The sequence below is a fragment of the Zea mays genome, chromosome 3, assembly GCF_902167145.1.
Source record: "Zea mays cultivar B73 chromosome 3, Zm-B73-REFERENCE-NAM-5.0, whole genome shotgun sequence".
Classification (NCBI taxonomy): domain Eukaryota; kingdom Viridiplantae; phylum Streptophyta; class Magnoliopsida; order Poales; family Poaceae; genus Zea; species Zea mays.
Window position 1 is genome coordinate 9,232,273 of NC_050098.1, and position 13,466 is coordinate 9,245,738.

The following is a 13,466-nucleotide window of genomic DNA, read 5'->3' on the forward strand; positions in this document are numbered from 1 at the left end:
ATATATTGATCTTGGATATCTATAGAAGATCCCCAGGTACAAGATCAATGACATACTTCCAGTAAGTTGGACCTACTGTTTGATAAATGTTGATCAACAGAGATTAATGGCCACTTACACTAATCATTCTATAGTACACTTCGTGGGATTGTACAGAATGATATACTACATACTGAGGGTATGTGGTGGTCATGATTTTATATCATTGACCTTATTATCTATGGAGATAATATTACTTTGTGTTGTTTAGATGAAAAACAAGTTACGAACTAAGTCTCTACCTTACTCCACATTTTTTATGTGTTTGAGAGTAGGTATGGGATGACTTAGTGTTTTGCAAAGATCAGGGGGAGTTTTCTCTTGATCGGAAGAACTTGTTTCTACATCATGTTGTGCTCTTTTCTTTGCATAAGTTTTTCCCTGTTTGGGTTTCTCATTCAAAGTTTTTAATGAGGCAACATCAACACAAGGCTTATGTCGTATCATCTATTTTTCCCGTAAAGGTTTTCGAGGATGATACATTATGGCATAGTTATTGTTGTATTTGAACTAGGTGATGAGTTTATCTCCCTAGAGTTCAAATGAATCAACAATAGAGTATGACTACTCTCCTTATTTCTCCCACTGGGTTTTTAAGGAGACTCAGCTGATATGTTGATTTCTCAGATTTCCTGGCAAGATTATCTTGGAGAAATATTAGCCTGAGTTATATGTCTCATCATTTATTTTCCCCACGGGGTTTTTTGAAATGATGACTATAGACATATTATTGTTCTTTGGGCTAGAGGTCCATGGGAGAACAATGGCATACCATGGTTCAATTGAACCACCGATAATTATCCATAAAGATAATTGAGCTTGTGTTGTTCAGATGGAAACAGGAAAATGGAAATATAAACATCTTGCAAACAAAGTCTTGTGAAAATCTTGTTGATCTATTCACAAAATCTCTACCATACTCAATGTTTTCAGAAATGTGTTGAGGTGAATGGTATGAGAAGACTTAAGTGCTTGCAAGGATCAGGGGAGTAATTCTCCATGATATTTGACATGTTTTGTACCATCATATTACACTCTTTTCTTTGTATGAGTTTTGCCTTATTGAGGTTTTCTCATCCAAAGTTTTTAACGAGGTAATATCAACTAAGCTATATGCTTCATCATTGACTTTTCCCCACAGGGGTTTTTATGCATGATGATTACAAGCATATTTTCTTTTGGAATTCAAGTGAGATTATTCTCATTATCCAAAAGACACTGTGTACTCCTTATTTTTTCCCACAAGGTTTTTGAGGAGATAGGACATTGGAAGACGACTTGCAGGTGATCAAAGGGATTTGGGTTGATCAAGGGGGAGTGTTGCGAAACATTCACATGTGATCAAACTCATCCGATGGGTTACTACCCAAGGGTCGCACCCCTTGAGGGAGTACCCCTGCAGTCTGTATATAATCCAGTGTTTCCCTACAATAAAGACTTACAATTGTCATTTGTTATTCTCTCAATCTCGTTACCACTGACTTCTAACAGCAGTTTCGCTTGGGGCTGGACTGCCGGCTGCGGATGACGGATGTGTGGATGCATGACATGGGTGGTCATGCCCCCCATAGCACCATGCACCCATGCCATACCGCCCCCGAAAATATCAAGGCCATGTCAGCAGCGCCAGGATGCGGGCGATCTCCCACAGTCCCACCCCAGCTCGGGGCATTCCCGGATAAGTATCTCCCTCCCCCCCGCCGACGCGCGGGCCCAGACGTGCCTCGCGTCCACCTGTCGGTGACTGCAGTGACCCGCGTGGGCCTTCACCTGTGGCTCGCGGGTGAAATAACGCGGCCGCACCACCACCACCCCCGGCCCCCGCATCGCGAAAAAATCTTTTTCTCGCCTCTCATCGCTCCTCGCCATTTCTCTCTCCTCCCCTCCGTCTCACCCGCCGCCCGCCGCGAAAATCTGCGCACGGACGCGCCGGCTGCCCGCGGAGAGCCTCGGGTGGGAGCGCGCCCCGTCGAGGTAGTGCTCCTGTTTTTTTTTCCGGATTTTTTTCCTGCTCGGGCGGGTTTCGTGTTCCCGGCGCTGTATTTAGTATTCACTGCGGTTTTGCCCGTTGATTTACGGCTATCCGTTCGTCGCGGCTACTGGTGCCAGCTGGTCTGCTGGATTTGTAGATACTTTTTGGAGCAGGTGGTTTTATCGGGGTTACGGTGATGGATTTACTAGAGACGCTTAGGATTGGCGGCGAGGTTGAGCTGATTGTATTTACCATGTTTTGTTTTGGCTAGTCTCGACGGATCGATGCGTCGGGATGCACTTGTCAATGAATTTCTGTAGTATTTTTATTTCGGCTACTAGATCCTTAGCTCGTCGATTGCAAGTAGTGTGGATTTGAGCTGGGCCTCGCTATTTACGGTGTCATACTACATACCAGTGTGTAGAATTATGTTCCCGAAAAAAAACGGTGGAGGATCCGTAGTTACGGTTGTGGAAAAGTTATAAAGGTGGGGACAATCATTTGGAATTGTATCTAGTAATGGTTGTTGGTCCTATATTTAACATGTCTGCTTTGGTTATCCTGTTTGTTTGTTTGTATTTGTTGACGAGGAGCTATATCAGACAATTATTGATCTGAACTAGTACTAGAAATATGCGAGTTCAGCACACAGGATTATTGATTCAAAACAGGAAGGTTTTACTTTGAACTTCCATACCAGTCATCCTATTCCTACGAATTGTTCATCAGTATACAGGAAATTAGGTGATAAGTTGAGTCCTCGGAATTGCTGAACTGAACCTTGATGGACGATTTTTTAGATGTAGGCACCTGTATGAACTTTCTAAAGGATAAATAACTGATTCCCAATTCACCTTCCCCTTGCGGGCAGTTTCGGGACAAAACATCACATTGGTTATTTAAAATGCTCTTTTGCCAAGTCGATTTTTCATTTATGTGATCCAGAAATGTAGTTTAAGTGTCCATTTTGGACTGTGTTGCTGAAATGTCAGATAAGTACCGCCTGAAAAATTACTGCCGTAAAAAGTTAAGCATAAATTCCCAATCCCCTATTTTGGTCATAATTTTGTTTGATCATGCATTTATTGTAAAAAAGGACAGACCCAATGCTGGAGGCTCCCACACGAGTGGGGTCTTGGGAAAGGATAATTTTGTTTGGTCATGCATTTATTGTATCAAAAAATTTATAAGATCTATCAGCAGATTGTACACATTTCTTGTTTGAGCTCCATCTCATTTCTTTTGTTAGTTTCTATATTTGTAGTTCAGTTGCTTTTTATTCTTGAATATTAATTCTCAAAACTATTCACCCCCCAATTCTTTTTTGTTATATATTTCTAATGCAGAGGTTTTCAAAGCAACTATGTTTGGGATTGGTTGATATGATACTTGTTCACGTTAGGGGATGTAGACGCCCTCCTCTGTGGGGGTTGATTGAAGAAGTTAATGTCACACTTAGGATAACTTGTGTATTACTGAAAGTTTCTTGGTTTTGAGGCAAATAGCATTACTAAGAGTAGTATTTTGGCGTATAGATTGATGAACTGATTGACAACTTGAACACAGTGTTGATTACAGGTGCTCTTATTGGTTATGGGATCAATGTGCAATTTTTTTCTTTCCGTTTGAGAGCCTTTCTAGTTTCTTGGGCAGGCTCTTGAGCTACCAAGCATGTCAGAATCAAATGTGAAGTGGATTGATGGGCTTCACTTCACATCATTGTACTGGCCTCCACCCCAGGATGTGGAGCAGAAGCAGGTATCTTTCTTGCTTATTGAATTTGGTTGTCTATGCTATAATTTTCATGATACTTGGTGTAGATTGCAAACACCTTTGGTCATTTCTTGTTTGAAGGCACAAATCTTGGCCTACGTCGAGTACTTTGGCCAGTTTACAGCTGACAGTGAGCAGTTCCCTGAAGATGTAGCTCAGGTACCTCATCTCCCACAACAGTTTAGTATTTATTGTGGCAAAATGTATGTCAGATGTGTTTACCTTGTTTACCCTTTTTTCCTTCTGTGCAGCTCATTCAAAGTTCCTATCCATCAAAAGAAAGTCGCTTGATAGATGAAGTATTGGGTAATACAAACTTCTTATGGATAATTGCTAGGAAATTCAAGAAAGAATCTGACAAGTTTCTTTTACTTGCACTGTACAGCAACTTTTGTTCTTCATCATCCGGAGCATGGTCATGCAGTTGTACATCCAATTCTTTCACCCATCATAGATGGGACACTGTGCTATGATAGGCATGGTCCTCCATTCAGCTCCTTCATCTCTTTATTTAGCCATACTTCTGAGGTGAGGCCATTACAGTTTCAGTTGTTCTCTTTGTGTTTGTGTTGACTTTGAGTTTTACTATTCTATACTGTTTCTCATTAACAATTTTCACCACAGCAAGAGTACTCAGAACAGTGGGCCTTGGCCTGTGGAGAAATTCTTAGAGTCTTAACTCACTACAATAGGCCAATTTTCAAAGTTGAACGCCAACACAGTGAAGCTGAATGTAGCACCACATCTGATCAGGCAACATCTAGTGATTCCACAGATAAGAAATCTAACAATTCTCTAGGAAATGAATCTGACCGGAAGCCATTGAGGCCACTAACCCCGTGGATCACTGACATATTGCTAGCTGCACCTTTGGGCATTCGAAGTGACTATTTTCGATGGTGAGTAATATTATTTGTATTTGACCTTTTTCTGATTATTGAATTTTCTTAGAACAACATATTATGTATTTTTATATACAATGAGTATATCATGGACTATATATACAAGGAATGCAACAAACAGCTAGTTGATAATACAGGAGTAAGGGAAGGAATTCATTATCCAGCTCCAGCCCATACTGCAACAATGTCTGCAATTTACTTATTTCAAGCATGCCCCGCTACGAATAGTATGAGGACTCATAGTTCAGAAATAACTGGTTACTGTGATGTGATGCAGATACATGAATGGAATTGTTTGTTCTCTGCTGTGAGATGCTTTTCAGTTTGTTGGAATATATTAATTTGCTGCTCAAAGTTAATTGTTTGCTCCAATCACTTCTAGTAAGTAGTAACAGAGGCTAAGCACTTCATTTTTATTTCACATATATCAGGTGTAGCGGTGTAATGGGAAAATATGCTGCTGGTGGAGAGTTGAAGCCTCCAACTACTGGTTGGTAAAATCAATCCCCAAATATTTTATCTTGATATTGTAGATTTGTAGCATTATAAAAAACTCGTCCCTCCGTGCATTATATTAAGAAGAAGATCTTCTCACACAGTTTGAGAAAACCTTCGAACCCCTGCCCCATCCATACAGCGCGGTACGTAGCCCATGTGAAAATGATAGCGACCAAGGATTAGGCCTTAGACCGGTGCTTTGGCGTGAGACTAACGAGGTATTTTTTTTACCCCCAACCTGAAATCCGCTCCCATGGGGAGTTGAACTCAGGATCTGAGAGGTGCTACTCACACCACCTAACCAACTCAGCTAGTAACTATAAATAACCATTTTCTTATATGTAGAGATTGTTGGGAAATGCACTTGTTTTCATTATGAGGCCCTAAGGCCTGTATATATACATCGGTACATGAGGATAAATATGCACTAAACACCTTATTCAATGGGGATATATAGGTACATGAGGATAAATATGCACTAAACACCTTATTCAATGGGGATATTTAGGAATACATATATATACATCTAACACCCCCTCTCAAACTCAAGGTGGATCAATGACACTAAGTTTGGAGAGATAAAACTGATGCTAAGCTCTGGTTTGCGCCCTGATGAAGGTACCAGCCAACTGAAGCTCTGAAGGCACATGGCGAAGAACAATGACATCATCATCCTGAATCTGCGCTCGTGTATAAGAAGCATCAACACCAATATATGCTTAGTAAGCTCATGCTTTACCGGATCACGAACAATACTAATAGCACATGTACTATCAGACAAATGAGAAGTCGGTATAGATACAGAAACTCCAAAATCAACAAGCAACCACCGTAGCCAAGTCACCTCTGTCGTCGCAAGAGCCATAGCACACAACTCAGCCTTTGTACTCGAACGAGAAACTGCTAATTGCTTCTTAGTCTTCCAAGCAATGAGGGAACCACTAAGAAAAACACAATGGTCAGAAAGAGATTAAGGATATGAGAAATAACTAGCCCAAGTCACATCAAAATAGGCATGGAGCTGCAAGGAGCTAGAACGAGGAAAGAACAGATGACAAGAGATAGTCCCACGAAGATAACATAGAACACGAAGAAGATGATTGTAGTGAAGTTGAGTGGGGGTAGATACAAACATATTCAGAATATGCACATGATACGAGATGTCATGGTGAGTAACACCAAGGTAAACCAGACTACCTTCAATGTGACGATATCGAGTAGAATCCGAAAGAGGCTCGCCATTAGTGGCACAAAGGCAAACATTGAGCTCCATGGGGTCTTAACAGTGCAATGATCAGAGACACACAAGGGTGACTAGCAAGTAACTGGGCACGAAGAGGCTCAAACTTTTCACGCGGATGGGTAAGCCTAGACATTTTACCCGCTACACGCTACCCGAACCCGGACCCGAAATACCCGAACCCACAGTACCCAAAATCTATTTCGGATAAAAAATGCTATTACCCAAAATTAGTTTGGGTAGTTTGGCTAGCAGCACCTGATACCCGAACTACCTGTAACAACGGGTAATATGCCCTGGCGTGCGAGGTGTCGGAGTCTGCTATCTGCGAACCGTGGAGACGTCAGAAGTGGAGTCATGCGACGACCCATGAGCCCATCAAGCCAAGGCGCATTCGCTTTAGCTTCATCTGATCCGACGCCCGACAGTCGACGCTGCATAACCTAGCAGTAGCCGCCAACTGTCTCCTTGTCCTCGGTGGCGGTACCCGCCTGCGACTACGCCGGACGCCGGTTGCTTCTTCACCAGTCACCACGGCCGTACACTCCGTTGCACAGTCGCTGCCCTTACTCCCTTCGTCCCTCGTCCACGGTCCACCTTTGCCCAGTTTTGATGACTGGTAGTTCTAAATTCTTTTCCTGTAAATCTTCAAGCCGTATGTAATGTGCTTTGGCCTTTGGGCGTATGGACTCTGGAATGTTGGGTGTGTCACTGTCAGTGTGAGCATGTAATGACTGTTGTTCGATGAGAGCAGATAGCTTCTGTCAAATATGCTTTGGGCTTCTGTCAAATATGCTTTTGATGAGTGATGACCGCTAGTTCTATTCACCGGAAATATTTCGGGTAAATCGGGTATACCGAACTCGAACCCGAAATTACGGGTAGAGTTTTTTCTTGGCTGTAATGGGGTAACAATTTCTATTACCCGAATTTATCAAAGCCCGAACTACCCGACCCGAATTAAACGGGTAACCCGAAGGTCCCGAACGCCAGTCTTATGGATGGGTCAAGAAGTCATATGTGCGACGAAACTCAAGATCAGTCTTTTGATCCAGACAGAACTCACATGTGCTAGGAGACATCTACAGACTAAGAGTATCAAGCTGACGCTAGGCGTCAGACATCTGGCTATAGAATTCATCAACTGTAGAATCTCCCTGACGTAAAGACCACTCCTGACGAATGGCAGCAAGATAAGTAGATGTCCAGCACACACAACAATCACGAAGAAGGGTCCACATCTGATGAGAACTGTCACTCAACAAACTCTGTAGAAAAGCGAGCCTCCACACTAGCGGTGAGAATAGAACCAGCTCAAGCATCCTCATCCATCCATATCCGATATGCACTCTACTGAGCCTCATATGATGCCAGCTGATCATCATAATCTGCAAGTAGAGTGCATCAGCTGCTCCCTATACTGCTCCATTACTCGTCTTATTAAGAAAATGGCTTTCATGGTTGACCTTCTAGAGTTCTAGGCACGAAACCAAATTGGTTAAAAGAGATTCTCATTATTCCTCTCAGGCGGCGCTCGATAACTCTCTTCCATATCTTCATAGTATGGCTCGTCAACTTAATTTCTCGGTAATTAGTACAACTTTGAATTTATTCTTGTAGATCGGTTCCGATATACTTTACCACTCAGACATCTTTATTTTGGACAAACCCAGCCAGAAGTATCTATATTTTGGGATGTAGGTAGTAGTCGATAATGTTTGTTGTGTATGGAAAAAAATCAACATATCCCTGGGTGATTTAGCTTACAGCCGAGGATCTGGAAAGCACCCACAACTTATGCCTTCCACCCCCAGATGGGCTGTTGCCAATGGAGCTGGAGTTATATTAAGTGTCTGTGATGAGGAGGTAGCTCGTTATGAGACAGCAAATTTAACAGCAGCAGCTGTTCCTGCGCTTCTGCTACCTCCGCCAACGACACCCTTGGACGAGCATTTGGTGGCTGGTCTGCCCCCTCTTGAACCATATGCTCGCTTGTTCCATAGGTAATCTCCAGTTCACTGCTATGCTTTCATCTACTTCCAGATAAAATTTTAAATGGGTTATTTTTTCCCAGATATTATGCAATTGCTACACCAAGTGCTACACAGAGGTTGCTTTTTGGTCTTCTCGAAGCACCTCCATCATGGGCTCCAGATGCACTTGATGCAGCAGTACAGCTAGTTGAGCTACTTAGAGCAGCTGAAGATTATGCTTCTGGCATGCGGGTATGACATACTTCACAGATTATTTTGAGTGCAAAATTATCAAGTTGCCTACGATACAAAATTGTCCGGCCACATTTGTGTGTGTAAATTTTCATTAACTGTGATACTTTTATTTTATTTGTAGCTTCCAAAGAATTGGATGCATCTGCATTTCTTGCGTGCCATTGGAACTGCAATGTCAATGAGAGCTGGTATTGCTGCTGATACAGCTGCTGCTCTGCTTTTCCGAATACTTTCCCAACCAACGCTGCTTTTTCCACCACTGCGACATGCTGAAGGAGTTGACGTACATCATGAACCACTAGGTGGCTATGTATCATCATATAAGAAACAGGTATGCAATATTTTTTCTCTCAAAACCATTTTAAAGCTTTCTAAAGAAGCTACGGATACGATGATAATTGACACTTGTCCAGTGAAAGTACAGCTAAAATTTACTGTAGGGGATTTCCCTACAGTTTTTCCTTCAAAAAATATTTTTATCCAGTTTTATCACCGTCGAACTAAGTTCAGGGCAGAAGACACCTTAGTATGACTATTTAGGCTATTTGATCAGCCAAAACATCACAGTGAATTGATATAATATCTAAACTTAATCTGTATGTATATTGAATAAAGAATTTTCACATTTAAAAAACTCGACATGCAGGGTAAGGCAGCCCCCGAGTATTGTATTAAGAAAACTTTCTTACATAGGTCGAGAAAACCAACGAATCTCTGCCCCACTCATACACAACGGCATCATAGCCCATGTGAGAACGATTGTGGCCAGGGCCGAGCCTTAGAGCAGTGCTTTGGTGTAGGATACACGAGGTGATTTTTAACCCCAACCTGAAATTCGGTTCCACAGAGTCAAACTTAGGACCTGAGAAGTGCTACTCAGACCACCTAACCAACTCAACTAGAGGCCTTTCACGAATTTTCACATTTATACGTGCTGATTTAGCATGCTACCTCAATTTCTTTATTTTTTGAACCATATATTCTTTGATACAACCCTTTACAATATTCAGCTACTTTGATGTTATAACAAACGAAAGTTGGAAATTAGCTTCCCCTTGATTTATTGCTGACTTCTGTTTGCATTGATCATTTTCCTGTCTGCACCTGACTACCGGAAGTTGGAAGTTCCTGCATCTGAGGCCACTATCGATGCCACTGCACAAGGCATTGCTTCTTTGTTGTGTGCTCATGGGCCTGATGTTGAGTGGAGAATATGTACCATCTGGGAAGCTGCCTATGGTTTGCTACCACTAAGTTCATCAGCAGTTGATTTACCTGAAATTGTTGTAGCTGCCCCGCTTCAGCCACCTACACTGTCATGGAACCTGTACTTACCATTATTAAAAGTATTCGAGTATCTACCTCGTGGAAGTCCATCTGAAGCATGCTTGATGAGGATATTTGTGGCAACAGTTGAAGCTATACTTAGGAGAGCTTTTCCTTCTGAAACACCAGAGCAATCCAGAAAGCCAAGAAGTCAATCTAAGAATCTTGCTGTTGCTGAACTTCACACAATGATACATTCACTCTTTGTTGAATCCTGTGCCTCAATGGACCTTGCCTCCCGGTTGCTATTTGTGGTGTTAACTGTTTGTGTAAGTCATCAAGCTTTGCCAGGGGGCAGCAAAAGACCAACTGGTAGCGATAACCATTCCCTCGAGGAAGCCACTGAGCATTCAAGATTAACAAATGGAAGAAGCAGATGTAAGAAGAGACAAGGCCCTGTTGCTACGTTTGATTCGTATGTTCTAGCTGCAGTTTGTGCCTTATCTTGTGAGCTTCAGCTGTTCCCTTGCATTTCTAAGAATGGATCACATTCAAATTTAAAGGATTCCATGAAGATTATCATACCTGGAAAAAACAATGGGATCAATAATGAGCTACACAGTAGCATCAGCTCAGCAATTATTCATACTCGTAGAATTCTTGCCATCCTCGAAGCCCTTTTCTCCTTGAAGCCATCATCAGTTGGTACCTCATGGAGCTATAGCTCAAATGAAATAGTTGCAGCAGCTATGGTTGCTGCTCACGTTTCTGAGTTATTCCGTCGGTCCAGGCCATGCCTTAATTCACTCTCTGCACTGATGAGATGCAAGCGGGATGCTGAGATTTCTACCAGGGCATCATCCCTCTACCATTTGATTGACTTGCATGGTAAAACAGTGTCCTCCATTGTGAACAAAGCTGAGCCTCTTGAAGCTCACCTGACCCTTACACCAGTAAAGAAGGTTAATCAACATCGCTGTGAGGAAAACAACACCAACTCATCGGATAGTGCCAAGTTGGAAAACAAGAATGGTTCAACACATAAGAAAAACGGTTTCTCAAAACCACACTTGAAATGTGCAGAAGAGGTTCTGAACGGCAATGTTGCAAGTACATCTGGGAAATCCATTGCAAGCTTACAGGTGGAAGCATCTGATTTGGCAAACTTCCTTACCATGGATCGGAATGGGGGGTACCGAGGTTCACAAACTCTCCTAAGATCTGTATTATCAGAGAAACAAGAGCTGTGCTTCTCTGTTGTCTCATTGCTCTGGCAGAAGCTCATAGCTTCTCCCGAAATGCAGATGTCTGCAGAAAGCACATCAGCTCACCAAGGATGGAGGAAGGTATAATTATGTGTTCTTATAAGCCTTCTTTATTGTTGTTAGCATTCTTGTGGCTAAATGACAATCCTTGTTTCTCACGTGTAGGTTGTGGATGCACTTTGTGATGTCGTTTCAGCCTCACCAACCAAGGCCTCAGCTGCTATCGTTCTCCAGGTCAAGATATTGCTATATTCGTACGTTTGGTCATAACTAATTTTGGTTTGAGTTTTGTTTGAATTATTTCAAGTAAATTCTTTTTACCCTTTTCTGGTTAATTTATTTCAAAGCAAACATTCTTAGTTTAGTTTTTTTTGTTTCTGACAGATCTCTTTCGAAACACGTTTTAACTACAATGCCTATGTGAATATGCACCCGTTTCCTATTCACGTTTCTAGAATTTTCGCAGGCCGAGAAGGACTTGCAGCCTTGGATTGCTAGAGACGACGAACAAGGCCAGAAGATGTGGAGAGTCAACCAACGTATAGTGAAGCTTATAGCGGAGCTCATGAGGAACCATGACAGCCCTGAAACCTTGGTGATACTCGCTAGTGCCTCTGACCTTCTACTTCGTGCTACTGATGGAATACTTGTTGACGGTGAAGCTTGTACTTTGCCACAGCTTGAGGTGACATTTCTTTCGTTCATCAGATCTCGTGACAGGAGGATACCTTTTAACAAAATCGTCTGTTCTGTTCCATTATGTTCTGTTGTCATTAAACATAGTCAGCTTTATCATTTCCCGCGCACTACAAACTCGCATGATATATCATCTTTTGACTTGCTGACTATCGTTTATCTGGTGGATGTATGCAGCTTCTCGAAGTAACCGCTCGAGCAGTCCATCTTATTATTGAATGGGGAGATCCAGGTTTATCAGTTGCTGATGGCCTTTCTAATCTGCTAAAGGCATGCCCTCTTCATCTAGTCTCGTTCTCATTCATTTAAAATGCCACCCATGCATCTTTTATAGCTCAGCCAGTTAACTGAATATGATTTTTCAGTGCCGTCTTTCAACCACCATCCGCTGCCTTTCTCACCCAAGCGCGCACGTGCGCGCGCTCAGCATGTCCGTTCTCCGTGACATCCTGGACCACGGATCCGTGAGCCCCAACAAGATCAGCCGAGGGGAACAGCAGCGGAATGGCATCCAGAGCCCATCGTACCGGTGCGTGGCCGCAGGCATCCTCAACTGGCAAGCGGACGTGGAGAGGTGCATAGAGTGGGAAGCCCACAGCCGCCGCGCCACCGGGCTGACGCTCGCCTTCCTCAGTACGGCGGCGAAGGAGCTCGGCTGCCCTCTCCCGTGCTGACGAGGCCGCTCCCGGATCTGATCTGACATCGGCGGCCACTTGACGGCCAGTGCTGGCAGCTTGCTGCGGGACCGGCGAGTAGGACGCTAATCTCTCGACCAAGGACGACTCGCCGGTTTGTTCACGTGATATGTGATCAAACTGATATTAGATGGTGTTTCCAAAGTATATATCTACTGAGGGGCTTGCTCCCATGATGCGATTTTATTCCAATCTGACGTCAGATGCTTTACGAGCATATTTAACTGCTTGAGCTGTACGTAGCTTGTATTACTTGTAACTTTGTGTAATATGGTTATTATTGCCGAAGAAGCAGAACATAGCTTTTTCTTTTTTTTCTCTCTCTTTTTTAGACTGCTGCTAGATCCTTATCCATGCGTTGCAACGGAGCGCCATATAGATTGAAGTTCCCCTTGCAGGGCTCCTTGTACGGTCTATAACATGAACATAAAGATGGCATCCAGTAGTCAATCAGCAACTATCGCAATGAGATTGGTCTTCTGCACGTGACCCAGTTTAGCTCCCGTGCAGGGCTCTCTGTAACCTACTGTGATGTCCCATGACATGAACATAAATGTGGCAGGTTTATCATTCAATAACCAAACAGCAGCCGATATGTTTCATCTTTATACATAAGTGCTGATCTAATTCATAGGTCCTACAACAACCGGATAGATTGATCCTGTACAGTGTACATAATAATATGTACAGGGAGCGGCGGAGGCGCGGAGCGCTGCACGCGAGCCAAACTCGGGCTTCTTTACCGCGTGTGCCGCCATCTGACCGGGCCGGCACAATAGGCCACTGGTTTCGCATGATGGGCCCTTACACCGACCGACTCTCTGTGTAGAGACTCCCAGCCCAGTACGTTTCTATCTATTGTATCCGAAATTCCGAATACACACGACCAAGA

The 13,466-nt window shown here is 43.0% G+C and overlaps 1 protein-coding gene across 5 annotated transcripts; it reads left to right on the forward strand.

Moving 5' to 3' along the window:
• Positions 1-1,753: 1,753 nt before the first annotated feature.
• LOC100272803 (uncharacterized) lies at positions 1,754-12,959 on the forward strand. Of its 5 annotated transcripts, XM_008674155.4 has the most exons (16): positions 1,754-2,013; positions 3,578-3,589; positions 3,665-3,769; positions 3,866-3,943; positions 4,036-4,090; positions 4,170-4,312; positions 4,409-4,683; positions 5,118-5,176; positions 8,187-8,427; positions 8,499-8,649; positions 8,774-8,983; positions 9,771-11,264; positions 11,349-11,417; positions 11,650-11,868; positions 12,057-12,149; positions 12,245-12,959. In XM_008674155.4, the coding sequence occupies exons 3-16, from the start codon at positions 3,683-3,685 to the stop codon at positions 12,551-12,553; spliced, it is 3,483 nt and encodes a 1,160-aa protein (XP_008672377.1). In that variant the 5' UTR covers positions 1,754-2,013; positions 3,578-3,589; positions 3,665-3,682; the 3' UTR covers positions 12,554-12,959. The 5 variants fall into 5 exon arrangements, 3 of the variants coding, with proteins under 3 accessions (XP_008672377.1, XP_008672375.1, NP_001140728.2); XR_002267803.3 differs by lacking the exon at positions 3,578-3,589 and having other exon boundaries at positions 1,755-2,013; positions 11,349-11,437; positions 12,245-12,916; XR_004856897.1 differs by lacking the exon at positions 3,578-3,589 and having other exon boundaries at positions 1,856-2,013; positions 3,590-3,769; positions 11,349-11,437; positions 12,245-12,916.
• Positions 12,960-13,466: the final 507 nt, after the last annotated feature.

What these genes read in the sequence shown, in the direction of transcription:
- LOC100272803 (XM_008674155.4), top strand. Translation starts at nt 3,683, where the DNA reads ATGTCAGAATCAAATGTGAAGTGGATTGATGGGCTTCACTTCACATCA. An exon ending in TCCCTGAAGATGTAGCTCAG is followed by an intron (nt 3,944 to 4,035) that starts GTACCTCATCTC and finishes CCTTCTGTGCAG; the next exon opens with CTCATTCAAAGTTCCTATCC. An exon ending in GCCTTTCTAATCTGCTAAAG is followed by an intron (nt 12,150 to 12,244) that starts GCATGCCCTCTT and finishes ATGATTTTTCAG; the next exon opens with TGCCGTCTTTCAACCACCAT.